This window comes from Mytilus californianus, unplaced genomic scaffold (genome assembly GCF_021869535.1).
Source record: "Mytilus californianus isolate M0D057914Y unplaced genomic scaffold, xbMytCali1.0.p SCAF_1, whole genome shotgun sequence".
NCBI classification, from domain to species: domain Eukaryota; kingdom Metazoa; phylum Mollusca; class Bivalvia; order Mytilida; family Mytilidae; genus Mytilus; species Mytilus californianus.
This window is the reverse complement of record NW_026262581.1, coordinates 110,468,571-110,488,003: the sequence shown is the minus strand read 5'-3', so window position 1 is coordinate 110,488,003 and position 19,433 is coordinate 110,468,571. Positions and strand designations below refer to the sequence as shown.

At 31.6% G+C, this 19,433-nt stretch overlaps 1 protein-coding gene across 2 annotated transcripts in view; it reads left to right on the top strand.

Annotated features, from left to right (window-relative positions):
• LOC127730482 (sister chromatid cohesion protein DCC1-like) overlaps nucleotides 1-19,194 on the top strand; it is a 29,498-nt gene extending 10,304 nt beyond the window's left edge. For both annotated transcript variants that reach the window (XM_052238921.1, XM_052238914.1), the window contains 11 exons: nucleotides 311-475; nucleotides 2,062-2,230; nucleotides 2,675-2,809; nucleotides 4,345-4,435; nucleotides 5,089-5,227; nucleotides 6,115-6,200; nucleotides 8,935-9,014; nucleotides 9,262-9,339; nucleotides 16,416-16,501; nucleotides 16,934-16,996; nucleotides 19,044-19,194. In XM_052238921.1, the coding sequence (XP_052094881.1) occupies nucleotides 311-475; nucleotides 2,062-2,230; nucleotides 2,675-2,809; nucleotides 4,345-4,435; nucleotides 5,089-5,227; nucleotides 6,115-6,200; nucleotides 8,935-9,014; nucleotides 9,262-9,339; nucleotides 16,416-16,501; nucleotides 16,934-16,996; nucleotides 19,044-19,152 (1,201 nt within the window). In that variant the 3' untranslated portion in view covers nucleotides 19,153-19,194. The remainder of the gene's footprint in view (nucleotides 1-310; nucleotides 476-2,061; nucleotides 2,231-2,674; nucleotides 2,810-4,344; nucleotides 4,436-5,088; nucleotides 5,228-6,114; nucleotides 6,201-8,934; nucleotides 9,015-9,261; nucleotides 9,340-16,415; nucleotides 16,502-16,933; nucleotides 16,997-19,043) is intronic.
• Nucleotides 19,195-19,433: the final 239 nt, after the last annotated feature.

Below are 19,433 nucleotides of genomic sequence, written 5' to 3'. Positions count from 1 at the left end.
CATCATAGGAACAGTATTTAAAGATATGTGTTTATCTGTATTGGTTTTTGTATTGTAAACAAAATTAAATTTTGTAAAATGAGATCATACATGTATTTTGTTAAGTTAAATATTTTTCTGTATAATATTCACATGTGTTTTACCTTCAAAGTGAAAGAATATTTATCTGTAATTTGTAAATTCATTTGATAAAAAAATAAAAAATTTTGTTAAAGATATTTCACTTTAATTTAATGAATCCCAGCTGAATGATACATTTCTGTGTACACTATATTAGGCATCCTGATTTACCTATTTGAATTTTCTTTAGAACACTTCAAGATATCAACTTAGTAATGGAATATGCCAAGTTAGATAAATCTGAGGTGAAGCCATCAATACAAAGTATATATTTCTCTTCACAAATGGACAATGATGCCTTCAAACTTATGGAAGTGGATAGTTGCATTCTAAATACTATAAAAATTGGTGATGAGTAAGTAACACCTAGTTCTGGCGATATTGGGGCCCCGCATCGAGGATGGGGGAGCCCTATAATTTTCACTTTATACATCTTTCATCTGTTCGTCAACAATTTTTATAAACGCAAAATATTTTGGTGAAATTGTGCTCATTAATTTTAGGAAAAAACTTACTTTTTGTTTAAAAATCACAAATTTTATCATAAATTTTGTGAAACTTCTTTCTGTGCTAGGATTACAATGAAAATTCATATATAGTTATAATATATTATTCCAAACTGATTCTATATGTAAAATTTGCATTAAAAACATGTTTTGGGTCAAAATGAAATGGAATTGCAGTACATGTCAGGATGATATGGAGTATTTTGCAATCTTAGATTGCAATGATTGGTATCCAAATCTACAACACTCACAAAATTACATACCAATATGACTTCAATTGTTCAATCATTAGTTGAATCCTTATAGGAATTATTGCCCTTAAATGAAACTATTAAACATGTATTTATTAAACTATAGACAGCAAAAATTATCTGCAAAGCAATATTTAAAACTAGTCACATGATGTAACTGTCAATATAAAATTGAGAATGGAAATGGGTAATGTGTCAAAGAGACAACAACCCGACCATACAGCAGACAACAGCCGAAGGCCACCAATGGGTCTTCAATGCAGCGAGAAACTCCCGCACCCGGAGGCGTCCTTCAGCTGGCCCCTAAACAAATATGTATACTAGTTCAGTGATAATGGACGTCATACTAAACTCCAAATTATACACAAGAAACTAAAATTAAAAATGATACAAGACTAACAAAGGCCAGAGGCTCCTGACTTGGGACAGGCGCAAAAATGCGGCGGGGTTAAACATGTTTTTTGAGATCTCAACCCTCCCCCATACCTCTAGCCAATGTAGAAAAAACAAACGTACAACAGTATGCACAGTAAAACTCAGTTTAAGAGAAGTCTGAGTCCGATGTCAGAATAGGAAACAAAAGAAAATAAACAAAATGACAATAATACATAAATATCAACAGACTACTAGCAGTTACTGACATGCCAGCTCCAGACCTCAATTAAACTGATTGAAAGATTATGTCTTCATCACATGAATATCAGGCACAATCCCTCCTGTTAGGGGTTTAGTATTATACCATCATAAAATATATGAGAAGAACATAACCCGTGTCATGCCAACAACTGGTTTTAGAATAAATATGTTGGATTCCGATGCAAAGACCCTATAAGTGAATCAATATTAAAGCCAAAATATGCAATCTTTAATGACCTGACAACAGGTCATAATAGACTGTTTATTGGAATAAATTATCCTTGTGACAATTTCTCAAGCATATGTATTTTGTGTTTTTTTTTTTTTTAGCATTTGCACTTGGAAATTATCTATGTTATCAGGAACTCTTAAACTAGTTTTTTGTCTATCTGAAATAGTTAAATGGCCAAAATATTGAACACCAAGTAGAATTCAAAACGGAAAGTCCTTTATCAAATGGCAAAATCAAAAGCTCAACACATCAAATGAATGAAAAGCATGAGGTCATGAAATAAACAGTATCTCTAATTGACCTGGCTTTTTTTTAGACTTGTGATACGTGGAGACAAAGATGAAATGGCTGTGTTATGTACGAAGGACAAAACATACGACATCAAGGAAGCAGAGATATCTAATTCCATGTTAATTATACCACAACTTAAAACAGGTCAAGATTTAGATGGTGATAGTCTGGGTCAGGAACTTAATATCAGACAGGTAAACTTATATTATCAAATTGGGGTGTATGAATTGCAAAGAACAGTCTGATTATTAGTTTTGCACCAGACAAATATGTTTGAAACATAAATAATTTATATCATGTATATGAAAATAATTCTGTTATCGAGTTCAAAAGATAGAAATATTCAATTTTCTGTATGAATAAAATGAGATATTGGGGTATACACATATAAGATTTGAGAAACCGAACTACACAAAAAAACAAAAGACATATACATGTATTATTCATAAGATATTGAGGTCACTTTAAGACTTTTGCAGTCTTGTCAGATGTCAATGTATTTCTTTTAGAAATAAAGGGAAAGTTTGATGAGACTTCAGTGATGTAACCAGTTATATACCAGAGCTTTGAAGTCTAGGGTAATACAAAGATAAGATGAATGAAATCATTTAATGTGAAAAAAACATTGTTAACTGTAGGTAACCTCCACGATACATAACTACTATGAATTACGACACTGTAAACCTAAGGTGAAGAAATTACGAATATTACTGGAAGAGAATATGTACAGTGGAAAAGAATGTGAAGAAGATGAAGAACATCAAGGAAGAAAGGTATAATGCTATTTATGTTTTGTTTTCTGTTTAGAAGTATTATTCCATCTGTTTAGCAGAATTATTCCATTTGTTTAGCAGTATAATTCCATCTGTTTAGCAGTATAATTTCCTCTGTTTAGCAGAATGATTTCCTCTGTTTAGCAGTATAATTTCCTCTGTTTAGCAGTATAATTTCCTCTGTTTAGCAGTATGATTCCATCTGTTTAGCAGTATGATTTCCTGTTTAGAAGTATTATTCCATCTGTTTAGCAGTATAATTTCCTCTGTTTAGCAGTATGATTTCCTCTGTTTAGCAGAATGATTTCCTCTATTTAGCAGTATGATTTCCTCTGTTTAGCAGTATCATTCCATCTGTTTAGCGGTATGATTCCATTTGTTTAGCAGTATGATTCCATCTGTTTAGCAGTATGATTCCATCTGTGTAGCAGTATGAATCCCTCTGTTAAGCAGTATGATTCCCTCTGATTAGCCTTATGATTCCCTCTATTTAGCAGTATGATTCCAACTGTTTAGCAGTATGAATATCTCTGTTTAGCAGTATGATTCCCTCTGTTTAGCAGTAGGATTTCCTCTGTTTAGTAGTATGATTCCCTCTGTTTAGCAGTAGGATTCACTCTGTTTAGCAGTATCATTCCCTCTGTTTAGTAGTATCATTCCATCGGTTTAGCAGTATGATTCTATCTGTTTAGCCGTATTATTCCATCTGTTTAGCCTAAGATTCAATCTGTTTAGCCTTAAATTCTCTCTGTTTACCCATATTATTCCATCTGTTTAGCCTAAGATTCAATCTGTTTAGCCTTAAATTCTCTCTGTTTAGCAGTATGAATCTATATATTTAGTATGCTTCCACTTGTTTAGCAATATCATTCCCTCTGTTTAGTAGTATCATTTCATCTGTTTAGCAGTATGTTTCTATCTGTTGGGCAGTATGATTCCATTGGTTTAGCAGTATGATTCTATCTGTTTAGCCTAAGATTCCATCTGTTAAGCCTTAGATTTCCTCTGTTTAGCAGTATGAATCTATCTGCTTAGTATGCTTCCATCTTTTTAGCAGTATGATTCCATCTGACTAGTGGTATGATTCCCTCTGTTTAGCAGTATGAATCCATCTGTTTAAAAGTATGATTCCATCTGTTTAGTATGCTTCCATCTGTTTAGCAGTATGATTCCATCTGATTAGTGGTATGATTCCATCTGTTTAGCAGTATGGTTCCATCTGTTTAGCAGCATGATTCCAGAAGAAAATTATGGTCAAAGTGGTTAGACATTTTGTAGAGAATATATCCAATTAAAAAAAAAATCTGGGGTTGGTTGTGTATCATTGTAGAGTAAGAGTTGGAATAAGAATCAATTATATAATGTACATTATAAATCAAATATTTATGACTGCAAAGATTGAAACAATTCTTAAGAATACTAAAAACTATAAATGTTTTAAATCTTATTAATTGTAGTATATTAACACAATTTTTGACTAATATTTTTGGGGGTGCTATTATTGTATTATTTCTAAAGTTATCATTCTTTTGAAGTACACTTATGATGACCTACTGAACTTGGTTCAAGCCAGTAGATTGGAGCTACAAACAGCACTCACGAAAGTTCAGGCTTGTAAGCTTGAAGGTAAGATTTTATAAGCTTAATGAAAATATTTATGAGTATAGCAGGCCTTTTGGTGACCTATAATTGCTTAAATCTGCATCATTTGGACTCTTTTGGATAGTTGTCTCATAGGCAATCATACCACATCTCCTTATTTTACATTATACAATTATAGCCTTTGTATGAGCTCGATACGTGGATATATCCACCTGAAAGTATATCGACAAAGTTGATTTTAGAGATGTGATACAGTTACATTGCTAATCAGTTGGTCTAAAGCAAATTATCAACAATTGTGAATTATTTAAACACTACTTTTCAAATTGGTGTTTAGCTATATAGTTGAATGTTCCCTTATAATTGCAATCAAAGCTTAAGAATTGTTTCAAAATTTATCCACTCAAGAAAAGATTAGTTGCCTCCCCTTACTGAGTATTTTACTTATATATAAAGTAGTATACAAAATGTTTTGTCAATATGTCACAGTCTATATGAATTGTCTTGTTCCTGTATTTGTTATCAGTCCCTTGATTGCTTTAACAATGACACTATAAATGTAGGAAACACAAGGTTTGCTGTCAATTTAATAGCCTCTTGTATTTTTGTTAATCTGCTGCATCAAAAAATGAACAAAATTTGAAATAATCAGATAATGATATATTTCCTATTTATAGGGTATTGGAGAATACTTGACTTCCAGTTTTTATCGTTGGTATTAAGTCATGTGATACAGCTGTGTGATGAGAATGATTGGATAAAGTCTGGGATGCCTTATGAAGAGTGTATGAAGACATTAGTGGAACTGTTTCCTAGGTATTACAGTTTAAGTTGACTTCATCTTGAATTATATATTGAGTTATCAGATTCAAATGTTGCATATGGAGAGTTTTTGATATGTGTTTTTAAGGGCCCAAACAATTAATCGGAACAAGGTCTATAGTAAATATCTTGCCCGTCATTAATTGTTTCCCCTGTCAAACTTATAAAGTTCTTGGAGTTCAGTGATGAAACTTGACATGATTATTCACCACTAACAGAAGGTGTCTTGTTTACAAGGAAGAAACTGTTCACTGAAAGTCATGGTAAAATACTTAGCTCAACTTAGCCACCCCTTTGTATATGTACAAGAATTGTTTCTGCTCTCTAACTTTGAAACAATTTGAAGTTCAGGAAACAAATGTGGTGTGATTTTTCACCACTACTAGAAGGTGTGTCCTTTCATGGAGAAAGATCTTACATTGATGATCATGGTAAAAAAAACCTTAGACACTCCTATGTATATTCATGTATGTGGTATAACCCCAATTACTGTTTGCTTATTAACACCCTGCTATACATAGGTGGTGGTTACTACTACTATCCTGTAGCTGGGTACTAACATTTTCCAAAATATTGTAGGATAAAAAAATCTAAACTTAGCCCTTTCTTAATAAGACTGATTCTGAGACAACAATTGTTTAATTTATTGTTTTCCTAAAAAGTTTATGATGTTTTAGGAAATGGTTTGAAAGTGTCTTGTCAAATTCATTCACATGGGCTATTTAGACACTGTTTTTTTGTTGAAGACCAAATGTTGACATTGAGACATTTTTTCTGATTGTATGTTGTTAGGTTGTTGTCTCACTGATGACTGCTGTATACTCCCATATTTCCTCTTATTCATAAGAACAATTAGTGTTAAATTTTGCTTTCAATTTTAGAGAGGTGTTAGACCATGTTTTACAGAGTTATGCAGACAAAGCTAAACCATCTAACACAGAAGATGATGAAGATAAAATGGAAATTGGTAAATTTTACACCAATTTTTTCAGGCTGGGATTAAGTGTGATATCCCTATGGCTGAACAATGTTGACTTTATTAATATATGCATATGTCGTGTACAAGTTGTAACTTTGTACAAATTATAATTTGTAGAGGTTTTTATGCCCCACCTAGGGGCATTATGTTTTTCGGTCTGTGCATCTGTTCGTCCTTCTGTCCCACTTCAGGTTAAAGTTTTTGGTCAAGGTAGTTTTTGATGAAGTTGAAGTCCAATCAACTTGAAACTTAGTACACATGTTCCCTATGATTTGATCTTTCTAATTTTAATGCCAAATTAGAGTTTTGACCCAAATTCACGGTCCACTGAACATAGAAAATGATAGTGTGAGTGGGGCATCTGTGTACTATGGACACACATTCTTGTTTTTGTACAAGTTATCAATAACTTGGCACACACCCTCTTTCATTAGTGATACAAGTTTATCTAATAATTAACCAGCTTGAAGTTTTATTCACAAATATATATACTTCATATATATAGGTTCACAAAATTCTGGTTTTAACTTGCACAAAAAAAAACATTCAAAAATTTTGATTTGTACAACATTACAATTTGTACACAACATATACCTGTATACTAATTGGACTTTCAACTTACAATGTTCAAAAGAATAGGTACCATTTAACAGCAAACTAAATTTCAATTTGCAGCCACATTGTCTCATGTCAATTTGGGTTCTAATATAACATGTAATATGGAGTTCCAGTGTACATAAATCCCACACATCTAATTTATAATCAACATTTTGATAAGTGAACACTAAATTGGAACAGTAATTGTCCCCCCATGCAACATGTTTGGGGGACATAGAAATACTAGGCTTTTGTCAGGTCTTGTTAGCACTCTCACATGTATAATTATTTTTGCCAGATCATTATGAAATTTATATCAATGGTTTATATCTGACAGCAATGTCTTAAATAAGTTCAAAAGTCAATGTTGATCAACTATTTTTAAAGAGTTATGCCCCTTGGAAATATTAATTGTATGGAAAATTGCATAGTAAGCGCTCTTGCATGTATAACTTATTTCAGATTTTTATGAAATTTATATCAAAGGTTTATACCAGCTATGTGTCGGACAAGTTAGAAAATCAGTGCTGATCAACTATTTTAAAAGAGTTGGTTAGCACCAAGTTGTGCCCATGGATATATTAATTATATTGAAAATTGCATTGTAAGTGCTCTTATGTCAATAATTAAGTGACATGGGAAGCCTATTAGCTCACACAATTTTATTTAACAATTCAATTAACACCTTTTATTGATAAGTTGTTGATTGCTATCAAATTCTTCTCCTTTTTTCCAATCAGTTAATTATTGCTTTTCTGTCAAGATCTTGTGACAAGTTCAAGGTTAAAAAGCTGACTGATAAGGAAAAAGTAGGAGAAACCCAAAAGATTGAACAAGATGAACGATATTGAATGGTTAAAACTCTTCTGCAAAAAACTTTTGCCTATAAAAAAGAAAACTTTGCCACAATTTTTATACACCCGTCAATTTTTGACGGGACGTATTATGGTATACAAATGTCCGGTGTCCGTCTGTCTGTCCGGCGTAAACATGTCGCACCGTAACTTAAAAATGACTTATCCAAATTTCATGAAACTAAACATAGTTGTTTTTTATGATGGTCAAACGATCTGTATACTTTTTGGTGAAAATAAGATTAAAACTTTTTGAGTTACGGGACTTAGAAACTAAAACAGGTGTGTGTTTTTTTTCACATGTCGCACCGTATCTCAAAAACAATTTATGATTATTGCTTAAAACTTTACACACTTCTTAGTTATATTAATCTTAAGATCTGTATACTTTTTGGTGATGATTCAAAATTTTATTTTAGAGATATTGAGTATTTTGTAAAAAAAGGGGGAGGGGTTTTTCACATGTCGCGCCGTATCTCAAAAACGATTTATGATTATTGCTTAAAATTTTACACACTTCTTAGTTATATTAATCTTAAGATCTGTATACTTTTTGGTTTTGATTTAAAATTTAATTTTTGAGATATTGATTTTTTTTTTAAAGGGGGGGTTTTCACATGTCGCGCCGTATCTCAAAAAACGATTTATGATTATTGCTTTAAATTTTACACACTTCTTAGTTATATTAATCTAAAGATCTGTATACTTTTTGGTTTTGATTCAAAATTTTATTTTAGAGATATTGAGTTTTTTGTAAAAAAAAAAGGGGGTTTTCGCATGTCACGCCGTATGTCAGAAACTATTTATGCTTATTGCATAAAAATTCACACACAAGACGACGGGCGTATCATGCGCTCATGGCGCAGCTGTTTACTGCAAAATGCCATAATGGAGACGGCCAGAGGAATCCCTGATGACATTTAATAGAAGAATAGGTAAAACCCAGTGCATGATTTTTTTTTACTGTTTCAGCAAATGCCTTGAAAAAAAATAATAAGAGCAGTCATATTTAAAGTAATGATAATACTTAACATCCTTGTCATATATAATTAGTCTAGGATGTATAGTTGTCTCATTGGCAATCATACCACATCTCTATTATTATAATGATGCAATTTTGCTGCATTTACAAAAGTGTGTGAGCTTTAATAATTACAGGGCACTTTCAGAAGTGTTGCAGGAATAAAATATATTTCAACTACTCTGCTTACTGTCATGTTCTGTCAAAAACAAAACAAATCATAATCATTTATTTTTGTCTTCCCTTTCAGATGTGGATTTTTATTATCTGAATGAGGACAAAGTTTGCCGTTTTTTCGCAGAGCAAATTCTTAAACATTCAAGAGGAAAGGTATGGTAAAATGTTCTTGTATTTCCTTTTTTATAAACATTAAACAATTGTTATAATGAATATATTTATTAAATATGCAACAAAAGTCAACAACAAAATATGCAGAATCTGAATTATGACCCTGTGAACAATGGGTTACCAATACCTTTAATATAAGGTTTTTTGTTACTTGAATTAAGATGTAATTTAGGGAAAAGAAATGTTTCTTTGTGTAAAATTATAGTACATGTATTACTATTTTCACTAGTTCAACTATGAAGATTTTAGCAATACTTGGCAGCAAACAGTTCCTTCAGGTATGCAGACAATGGATCAACAACTACAGGTTAGTAATATTAGTTATTCATATAAGGATGGAAGGAGTGGTCAGCTATCATTACAATTACTTTCTGTGATTTGATGAAAAGGTCATGAGTGAATGACTGACAAAACAGCTGTATTTTTAAGGTGACGTGACCTGCAGAATTCTTTTGTGTTTCATACAAACATTGTCTACAAGGTATCAGTTTGGATGTTTTCAGATTTCATCAAACAAATTTGCTTTGAAACTCCCAAGAAAAACTGAAAATGCCCAGTTTTGATATATACCAATGGATATTTCATAGTTGTCAACCTACAGCAATGAGAAATTATGTCCTGATATGATAGGTATGCAAAACAGCCTGTAAAATCATGTGACATGGTTTTTTGAGCAGTTAAGCTGCCCTATGCTAGCACACCAGATTTGCTTTTGTTCCTCAGGAATACTGAAATTGGTGTCATTGCCTTTATCTAGAGTACTTGTAGGTTATTTATAACTAATTGGACATTTTTTTATGCTTTTAATTCGGGAAAAACAAATATATCTCGAGAATTACCTTAAATGATTGTCTAACAACCCAAAATAAGTGACGTTGCATATATTAAATAGTGCTCAATGGAAAGTCTTACATTCTTTTATATTTTCTGTACTTTTGATAAGGATGTTAAAAAACAATTGTATGAAATATTTCATCACCGAAACTTTCTATTTACAGTCCATTTATATTTGTCAAATGGCAATATGCGCATAAATATTGTATGGTGGTAAATTTAAGTTGAAGACGAAAAGCAATCCGGGTATCAGTGCTCTTGAATGTCTCTTCAACACATAATATTACAATGAAATTAAGTTTTAAATAAGGAAACAATAATGATACCAAAGTTGGAGCATCATATAAGGATTTCATCATCTTAAATGTCTTTTCCTTATAACTTGTCGGTCAATAGAGGGGCCTAGATCTACATTGTGGCAAGTGTTTATATTTGGATACAAGTCGTCACAAATTAAAAAATAACTGTGCAAGACTATTTTTCTACCGGTGTTTTTGTTGAGTAATTAAAGACTTGTAAATGACATTTGCTGTTTGACCCAGGTCATCTGGCTGTCCGAATAATTTTTGGTTACGATTCATAAAACATTCCGTACTGAATTATTTTTTCAAATGATTCATTAGTCCTCCTTTATTGGACCATTCCATTTAAAATCCGAGAAGGGGGTGGAGGTTTTCTCTGAGGGGTATCAAAAGTCATTTCTTATGGACACCGATTGGCTCACAATATATCTGAGGGGTACCCTTTTTTTTTGTTTCTGAGAAGTCTTTTCTTGTTTAAATATGTAAAAATGAGGGGTCAATGATACAATTTGGCATCAGGGGTTAAAAGCCAAGCATCTGAGGGATTCATGGAAATTTGCCTGAAAATTTGCTTAATTGGGGTCTTTGATAAGGTAACCACCCACTCCATTTCAGATATTAAATGGAATGGCACATTGCATGTTGTTTATTCTCTACTTTATTATTATCTTTAAACAGCTATGCCATGCATTGATTTAAAACAGATGAGAATTAAGAATTCATTCTCTGAAAGTGAGAAATCAACAGCAAAATTTATCTGTCCCATTCATTCTATAAATTTTAAACTTATAGCATGAACAAAAAATGTATAATGCTTTGAAGTTGCAGTTGGTTTATTTTTATGACTCAATGACTTGAACCATTTCTTGTGTTGGTGATTAGGATGTGTGTAAGTGTTCCTGTTTTAGTATGAAAAAGGGTTAAAGGTGAGAAAAGGCAACACATGTGAATCACAAATCCCTGTTTTAACCATCATTATTTTTTAAAGCCTGTACAAGTCGGAGATGTGACATTTATTCTGTTTGTTGATTGCATTGAGGAATTCTTGACTTTGTGGATACTGACTTGTCTATTCTTCTAGACATTTCCCTTGGAGTCCAGTATTTTTTTGTATTTGCCTTTATCTAGTATATTGTAATATTTAGAAAGACTTCAACAATGCATACGAGAACATGACTTACTGAAATGCTCAGTTTATATAAAATAAATAAAGTGGCAAAACCTCAAAGAGTCTGTCAGACCCCAAAAGATTTCAACAGCTCTGCAAAATGTCAGAGTTAACCATTTTTGTCTCGCCTGTGACGAAAGTCTCAGAATGCGAGACATAGGGAGTACAATCTGGTGGCGGCGTAAACTATTTGTATTCATCTTTATATTTCAGAGGGTAGTGACTGGAGGCTTCATGCGTTGCATACAGATGCTTTATGTTATGAAGTTTCTGTCTGTCATATGTCCATTGTCCTTGACCTCATTTTCATGGTTCAGCGACTGCTTCAATTTTTTTAAAAGTTTTTTTGTGATGTGAATTTCTCAATTATTACAGTACTGTATGAGTAAAAGGATAATTAAATTTGGTATATGTGTTTCTTGCAAGATCTACATGTCTGTCAGACAGGGTGCAGCTGACTTTGTCCTCCTTTCATGGATCAGTGATCAAGGTTAAAGTTACATGAGTAGGTCAGTTTCTCAGATACTGTATACGTAAGACCAATTATATTTGGTGTATGGAATGACTGTAAAGTGTACATGTCAGTCTGCCAGGATTCGCCAGACCTTGACCTCATTTTCACGGTTCATTGGTCAATGTTTTATTTTTCTAAAACAATAAGCAATAGGTCATCTTTATTTTGGTGTATGAAATGATTGTAAGGTGTAATGTCTGACTGGTATCACCTGTCCTTGATCTCATTTTCATGGCACATTGGTCAAAGTTAAGTTTCAGTAGTAAGCTCCTTTTTTAAGATACTATACACAATAAGTCAGCTATATTAATTTGGTGTATGGAATGGTTGTAAAGTGTACATGTCTGTCTGACAGGGTCCATCTTACCTTGACCTCATTTTCATGGTTCATTGGTCAATATGAAGTTTTCATGGTTTGGTCTGTTTCTTGTATACTATAAGCAGTATGTCAACAATATTTGGTGTACAAATGTATGTAATGATTGTAAGGTATACATGTCTGTCTGGCTTGGTTAATCTGACCATGACCTTATTTTCATGGATTATTGATAATGTCAAGTTAATGTGATACTTGTAGACTAAGTAAAACTTCATCTTTAAGATTATCAACATAAAATAAATCATGATTAGTAAAGCAGGCGAAACAATTAAAGCAAGGTTCATAATCATTAACACACCAACGTTCATATCCATATTAGCATTCTATATACCAGTAATATTTTGTGGGAAAAAAATGTATCGTATGATTGAACCTTCCCATTAAACTCACTAAACCACCTTTTCATAAAGTCCCTTGATAGATGCGTTTGCTTTTTTTCCAATGAATTCAATGGAGACATGCATACATATACATACATCTTCTCAGACATTGAATCTTTTAAAAAGTATACATATTTTAAAGTTACTTAAAATCTGGTAATTGACCTCTGAAAACAAATGGTATAGTTGTTGTGGAAAGTGGAAAACAGTACAGTACAGAAAAATGTTGATACTTGAGATATGACAATCTGTGATAAATAATTAAACCACATAATTTCCATCTTTACTTTTGTCTTGGTTAACTGCCCACAGCACTCACAGTGCTTTGATTTATTCTCAGCAAAGAAAGTTTTATGGGCTACCAGTCTACCGTAAATTAAGGTCCAGGAAACTATCACTACATGTAATAATTTTCCAGAAAACAATTTTGTAAATGTTTTTGTGGAAACCATCCTTTAACAAATTGGTGAAGAAATCCTGGGCATAGAAATAGAACTTAAATCCAAGTACTTGTTACATAACAGGGAACAAGAACATGCAAGACTGTGTATGTTTACATGTAAATGCTTGGAACAAGTGTACATGCTGTGTTTAACAAAATGCCATGTTAACAGTGTGTAACTATTGAATAAGCATGAGACTTGGCAACCTTGACATCAACATAAACTGTACAAGTTTTTTTTCATTCTTCAAGGCCGTACAGTGACCTATAACTGCTTTTATCTTCGTCATTTAAACTCTGGTGGATAGTTGTCTCATTGGCAATCATACCACATCTCCTTGTATTTATATCTAGTTTTTTTCTAAATATGTTGATGTTTTTTTTTCAAATATCTTTTAGGAAGATAGTTAAAATAAACTGTATTTAAAAAAAAAATTACAAAAAAATGACCAAATTGTAAAATAAATGAACAGTGTCAAATGTCCCTTGACCATTGATGAAGTAAATGTTACTTAATTTATGGCAGAAAAAAGTACATGTAGTTCTTGCAATTAAATTCTCCAAATGATGTGTAATAACTCCATTAAATCTTTGAATGAAAAAAAATCACTATGATCAACTTTTATTGTAAACCCGAGAGCTATTACAAGGAATTTTTTTTACAAAATGTACATTCTCAGGGCCATTTCTACCATGAAAATTTTCATTCAGCTTCCATATGGAACTCAATAAGATGTTGGTAATATAAAACTTCATATCTATTTTATAAAAATCCATTTAACATGTTTAAGTGTTTTAAGGATGATAGCACAAACAAGGCAGTTTTCACATTCATGAATTCAAGGGACAACACTTACAAATTTTTCACAAGACCTTTTCTGTTGATTGAGATATTGTTGATGTAAACCTTACTTTAAATACATTTTTTTTTTTATTGAAATCTGTTAAGAAATGAAAAAGTCTGCATTGACAAACATGTAATAAGTCTCCATTCTCTTGTAATAGGATACAAAATTCATGATGATGCATACTATACACTAAATCATCTGCTTAGCTTAATGTTCTTTTCAGTTTATAAAGCTTATTATGTTTCTAATCAAAAGGCTAAAATGGTAGACACATTAAGAATTTTCAAATATGAAGTAAAAAATATAGTAGAATTATATAGTATGGCAAATATAGAGATAAGCTGCTTATTAACAAAGGTGTTGAATATTTTGAGAAAAAATTGGTGTCATTTTATGGTATTGAGCTACTAGTGAAAAAAACCAGAGGGTGTCAATTAATGTGTTAATGCATGTGATGTACTTTGGGTGTGTGTGTGTTTGAGTTTTGGGTATAAATTTGTTCCAAAAAAATATGCTTTAATAATTCACCTATGATATGAAGAAATGAGTACAAAAACAAAACAGTATGAAATGTATGTATCAATTAGTTTACTAACAAAAGTGCTCTATACTCTGAGCAGAAATTGATGTAATTTTGTAAAATTGAGCTGGTACTATTAATAAAGCTACAGAATGTATTTTTGTTATATGTAGCTGAATGCATATGCATGTGATGTTGTAGTTGCAAAAGTATGTATGTACCTAAGTATGTTTCTGTGTGTACATCAGATGTATTGGTATATGTAGGGGTGTGTGTGATATTTGAATATATTGGTACTGTACTATGTACCACATGTACGTTATATATTGTTTTAAATGTTTACAAACATTTGATAGGTAAAGGTCATGGCACAATATTTATTTGGGTCAAATCAAATAACAAATTTATTCAATAAGTTGTAATACACAAAAGTATATATCCGAACTTGCGGATTGAAAAATTGTGCGAGGTCACTGACCATATTTCGTGTCTGATACATTAGAGATAGTATTAAAAAAAAACATTCCGGAGTAACGAATAATTTCTGTAAAAATACTTACAAACTTGTGTAATTACAGATATTGTAATATTACAGATATTATTATAAATATAAATAATATACTAATTTTGTATTAGTAAAGACTGTTTGTAACAGTAATTTCTGTATTCAGATATTTATACCAATGTTATTTATTGTTACTTTTACTGAATATTCTCCCTGGATATTTAGTGCAAAAAGTGCATAGTGATAAAAACATTTGCACAATATAGGCTGCTGGTAATCACCGGTGTCCGATGCTCCTTGGAAATATTAAATTTATGGAAAACGGCCTCATTAGCGCTCTCACGGATACAATTCTTGCCAGATTTTTATAAAACTTATACTATAGGTAAATATCAGCAATATCTTGGACAAGTTTTATAATGGTGGACGATCGACTTTTTTTAAAAGAGTTATGCCCCTTGGAAATATTAAATTTACAGAAAATAGCCTCGTTAGCGCTCTCACAGGTACAATTCTTGCCAGATTTTTATAAAACTTATACTATAGGTTAATATCAGCAATATCTCTTACAAGTTTTATAATGGTGGAAGATTGACAATTTTAAAAAGAGTTATGCAATTTGGAAATATAAAATATGTGCAACGTGGGGGACATTGGAACTCTGTTCTTTTATTTTACTTAAGTTTTAATATTCTTATATTTTAAAATTTAACGGAGGTATACTGGTTTACCTCTGTCTGTCCTTATAACAGTTTGTTGCATGTTTGTCTGCAACTACAAATATTTGTTGCCAAGTTTCATATTGGTAAGCTATACCGTGCGACACATTTTCAGATCCCTCACTTGTCAACTTCCTGTTAACCCAATACATGTATGTTCTTAACATTGATGCATATATAATGATTAAGAAACTTTGTTGTATTTTTCTCACCAGCAACAAATCTAATTTCTTGATATTTGATACAAAATTTAAGCTTAATCTTTTAACCTTGTGCTTATTTTCTTTCTGTTATCTAGTTCCACAATGTTTGAATTTTTATTTTTTTTTTAAATCACCTACTGACATACTCCAACTTTTTTTGCTGTCCAGCTTTGACCAAAAAAAATATTGTTTAAGTCTCTGGCCTTAGAAATATGGATTGTATTGTGAAAGTTTGCCAACATAAAAATAAATGATTTAAGAACAGCATGAAACATTTTTCACATGTACTTTTATGATTAGTCTATTATAGGAAGTAAATATGTAAAATGATATGTTAATCAATTTCTAATGGAGTTTTTGATATCAGTAATACACATGCTTTCTTTAAAGAAAACAAAACATTAATGAAATTGAGATTAAAACCACAGAAGGTTTCATATTTTCTTTATATGGTACCATTGGGGTTAGAAACTGGTCATTTAGCAGCCACAAAGCTATTGTAGTTTGATCATCAAAGTAAGGTATTGATTGATGTAACCACAGTCATTTACTTATGTAATGCTTTCCAGGGTATGGCTTTAATAGACAGAAGTAGTCAGCTGGAGACAATTACTTATTATTCTGTTGATGATCTTCCTGAGGAGGTTGGAGAAAGGTACATAATTTATTTTCAAAGTCAATATCACAAATTACATTCAACAGAGTTCAGAAGTAAATTCCATGACTATCTGTCAGATTTTCAGTTTTTTGCAAGATTTTTATATCTTTAAATAGGAAAGAACCAATATGAATGATATAGACCCTATAGATCAAAATCTAGTTATGTTGACCAAAGAATTAAGCTCAAGCTCTTATACTACTTGAAAACTCAATCAGTACATAAACAAAAAGATTTACCAGCAGTTAATAGACACAACAAGAATCAAACTCAAAATAAGCTTCTGAAATATTGAAAGAACTAATAGATTGTATTGGTTTCTAAAGGAGTTCTTCTTGACTTTCTCTGGTCATACCATGCTGCACATGGAAAGATTGGTATCACCTTGGTTTGAAAGTTTGATTTATTTACTTATTCTTTTTACTGTAGATTTGATGAGCTATTTAGAACAAAAGAAAAGTGGTCATTAGAAGAAATATCCCCCTATATCAGGTCAGTAATTATAAAGGCTACAATTTGCACAAATTCCTTGTCATGTGTTCATAGTATTAAATTAGTGTCTTAATGGTGTAGTTATTGTTTCCACATGGCATCACCTGGCATCAACTGCTGTCTTTTGTTGTCTATCCCTCATTTGTTGTTAACCTTTAAAAAACCTTTTCCTCTGATTTCAAATGGGTCAAATGTCAATATGGCTAAAATTGTCTATTCATCCCCCTGTAGGAGTTATTGCCCATGAAAGAAAATTTGAACTCATTTTTAGCTCACCTGGCCCATAGGGGACTACTGGACTATATTTAACCAAACTTGGCCACAATCATCATTAGGGTATCTAGTTTAAAAAGTGTGTCAAATGACCCTGCCTGCCAATCAAGATGGACAACATAGCTAAAAATAGAACATAGGGTTAAAATGCAAGTTTTGTCTATTATTTTTAAAATCATAATTAATAGAGAAAATCAGACAAGGGCAGAAATGTTCAGAATGTTGAGCTCTACCAATTGTTCATTGACTTCAAAACTGTCAGACAACTTGTTATAGGAGTTAATTGCCCTTAAAAGACAAATTTTACCTTTTTTTTCATTTTTGCCTTTTATTTTGAAAACTTGAATAGATACAGAGAAAATTTACGTTGCAAAAATGATCAGCAAGACAAAATCTACGAAGAAGAATGCATTGTCTAAATCGTCAGTTGACTCCTAATTAGAGTTATTGCCCTTTGATGACGATTTTTACCAATTTTTTGTATTTTTGCCGTGTGTCTTAAAAATTATAATAGATAGATAGAAACTTAAATAAGCAAAAATGATTAGCAAGACATAATTTTACATTTCAGACAATATGGAGGAAATTTTCCGACAACTCCTTATTAGAGTTATTGCCCTTTAATGACAGTTTTTATCAATTTGTTTTTACGTTTTGCCTTACATGATTCCCACTCTTCATAGGAATGATTGCCCTTAAATGAGGATTTGTTTTACCCTCTTTTGTGTTTTGAGCAAAAACTAAAGAAGATAGAGAGAAACTTAACAGACCAAATGATCAGAAATACAAGATCAACACAAAAGAAATTTTTGTCATGAATTCTATTCTTGTCTACAATGTTGGAGAGAGTTCATTGTTGATTATGCACATAGACAGGTGAGCGACACAGGTTCTTTAGAGCCTCTAGTTTGTTATTGTCCCTGAACTATCATCTTGAAAACTATTATAGATGGAAGGAATTGTAAACAGCAAAAATGATCAGCAGTACAAGATTTAAAGAAAAAAATGTAATTAGACTGAAACCATCAATTGACTTATTACAAGAGTTACTTTTCCTTAAAATATTATTTTTGATCAAGCAAAAAACTTCATATGCCAAATTTCTCAGACAATTTCTGCCCTTTAATTATAATATTTATGACTTTTTAGCATTTTGAATTTTTAATTGAAGACAATGAAGCGTTTTGAATATTTAATCAAAGACAATTATAGACAGAGAAAAATTTTATTCAGCAAAATTGGTAAACATAATCGTTTCAGTGGACATTTACCTTGCGATTTCTATTTAGGAAACAACCATTTGATTGGGGTGGCCTAGTAGATTTTGTAAAGGTGTTTTTTTCCTAAAATTTATGAAAATTACAAGTATAATCCTGGCACTGAAAAAGAGTATTGGTCTTGGTTTCACTTGGATGTACTGGAAATACTGTTAAAGATAAAGATCAATTTGGCATATATTTGTTGTGTAAGCAATTCAGGCTCCTATGTATGTACCTATGGTTTAAAAATGATATTCATGTTTTCTCCACCATGTTACTTGGTGAAGAAAGTTATCTGCTGAATTATTGCATCACAATTATATACATGCATGTTTTATTTGGTTATTTAAATAACAAATTGATAATGTACTACCAGCCTTTTTATGTGTCACATTGGAAACATGGAATTTGCATTGTTTGGTCAATCTTTGAGCTATTATTAAGTAAGACAAGTAACTTGAGTGGATAGTTTAATAGAAGCCTAATAAAATATTGTTTTAAATCTGTTTTTTCAGAGATCTAACTACAGAAAAATTAGATGTTGGGGGACTGTTGACTAAGTATGCCAGGTCATCTATGCAGAATGGTGTCAAAGTGTTTAATTCAAGAAAACCTTTGTTGTAATTTTACTTAAAATGTATTATAAATTATTTCATATCATTTTAACCAGTTTGAACTTTTATTATCATTTGCTATTCATTGTTCATCCCTATCATTTTAAGCCAAAGCAGTATATTTCATTACTTGTTGTCCATCAATTGTAAACATTGTAAAAATTTCCCAAATGACTGATGAAAATGAGACCAAATTTGGCAGAAATATTCCTGATATAAGAAAGTATTGTCATAAGTTCTGACTAATTTGATGACAAATCTATCCTTCAGAACTAGTGCACCACATCCAAC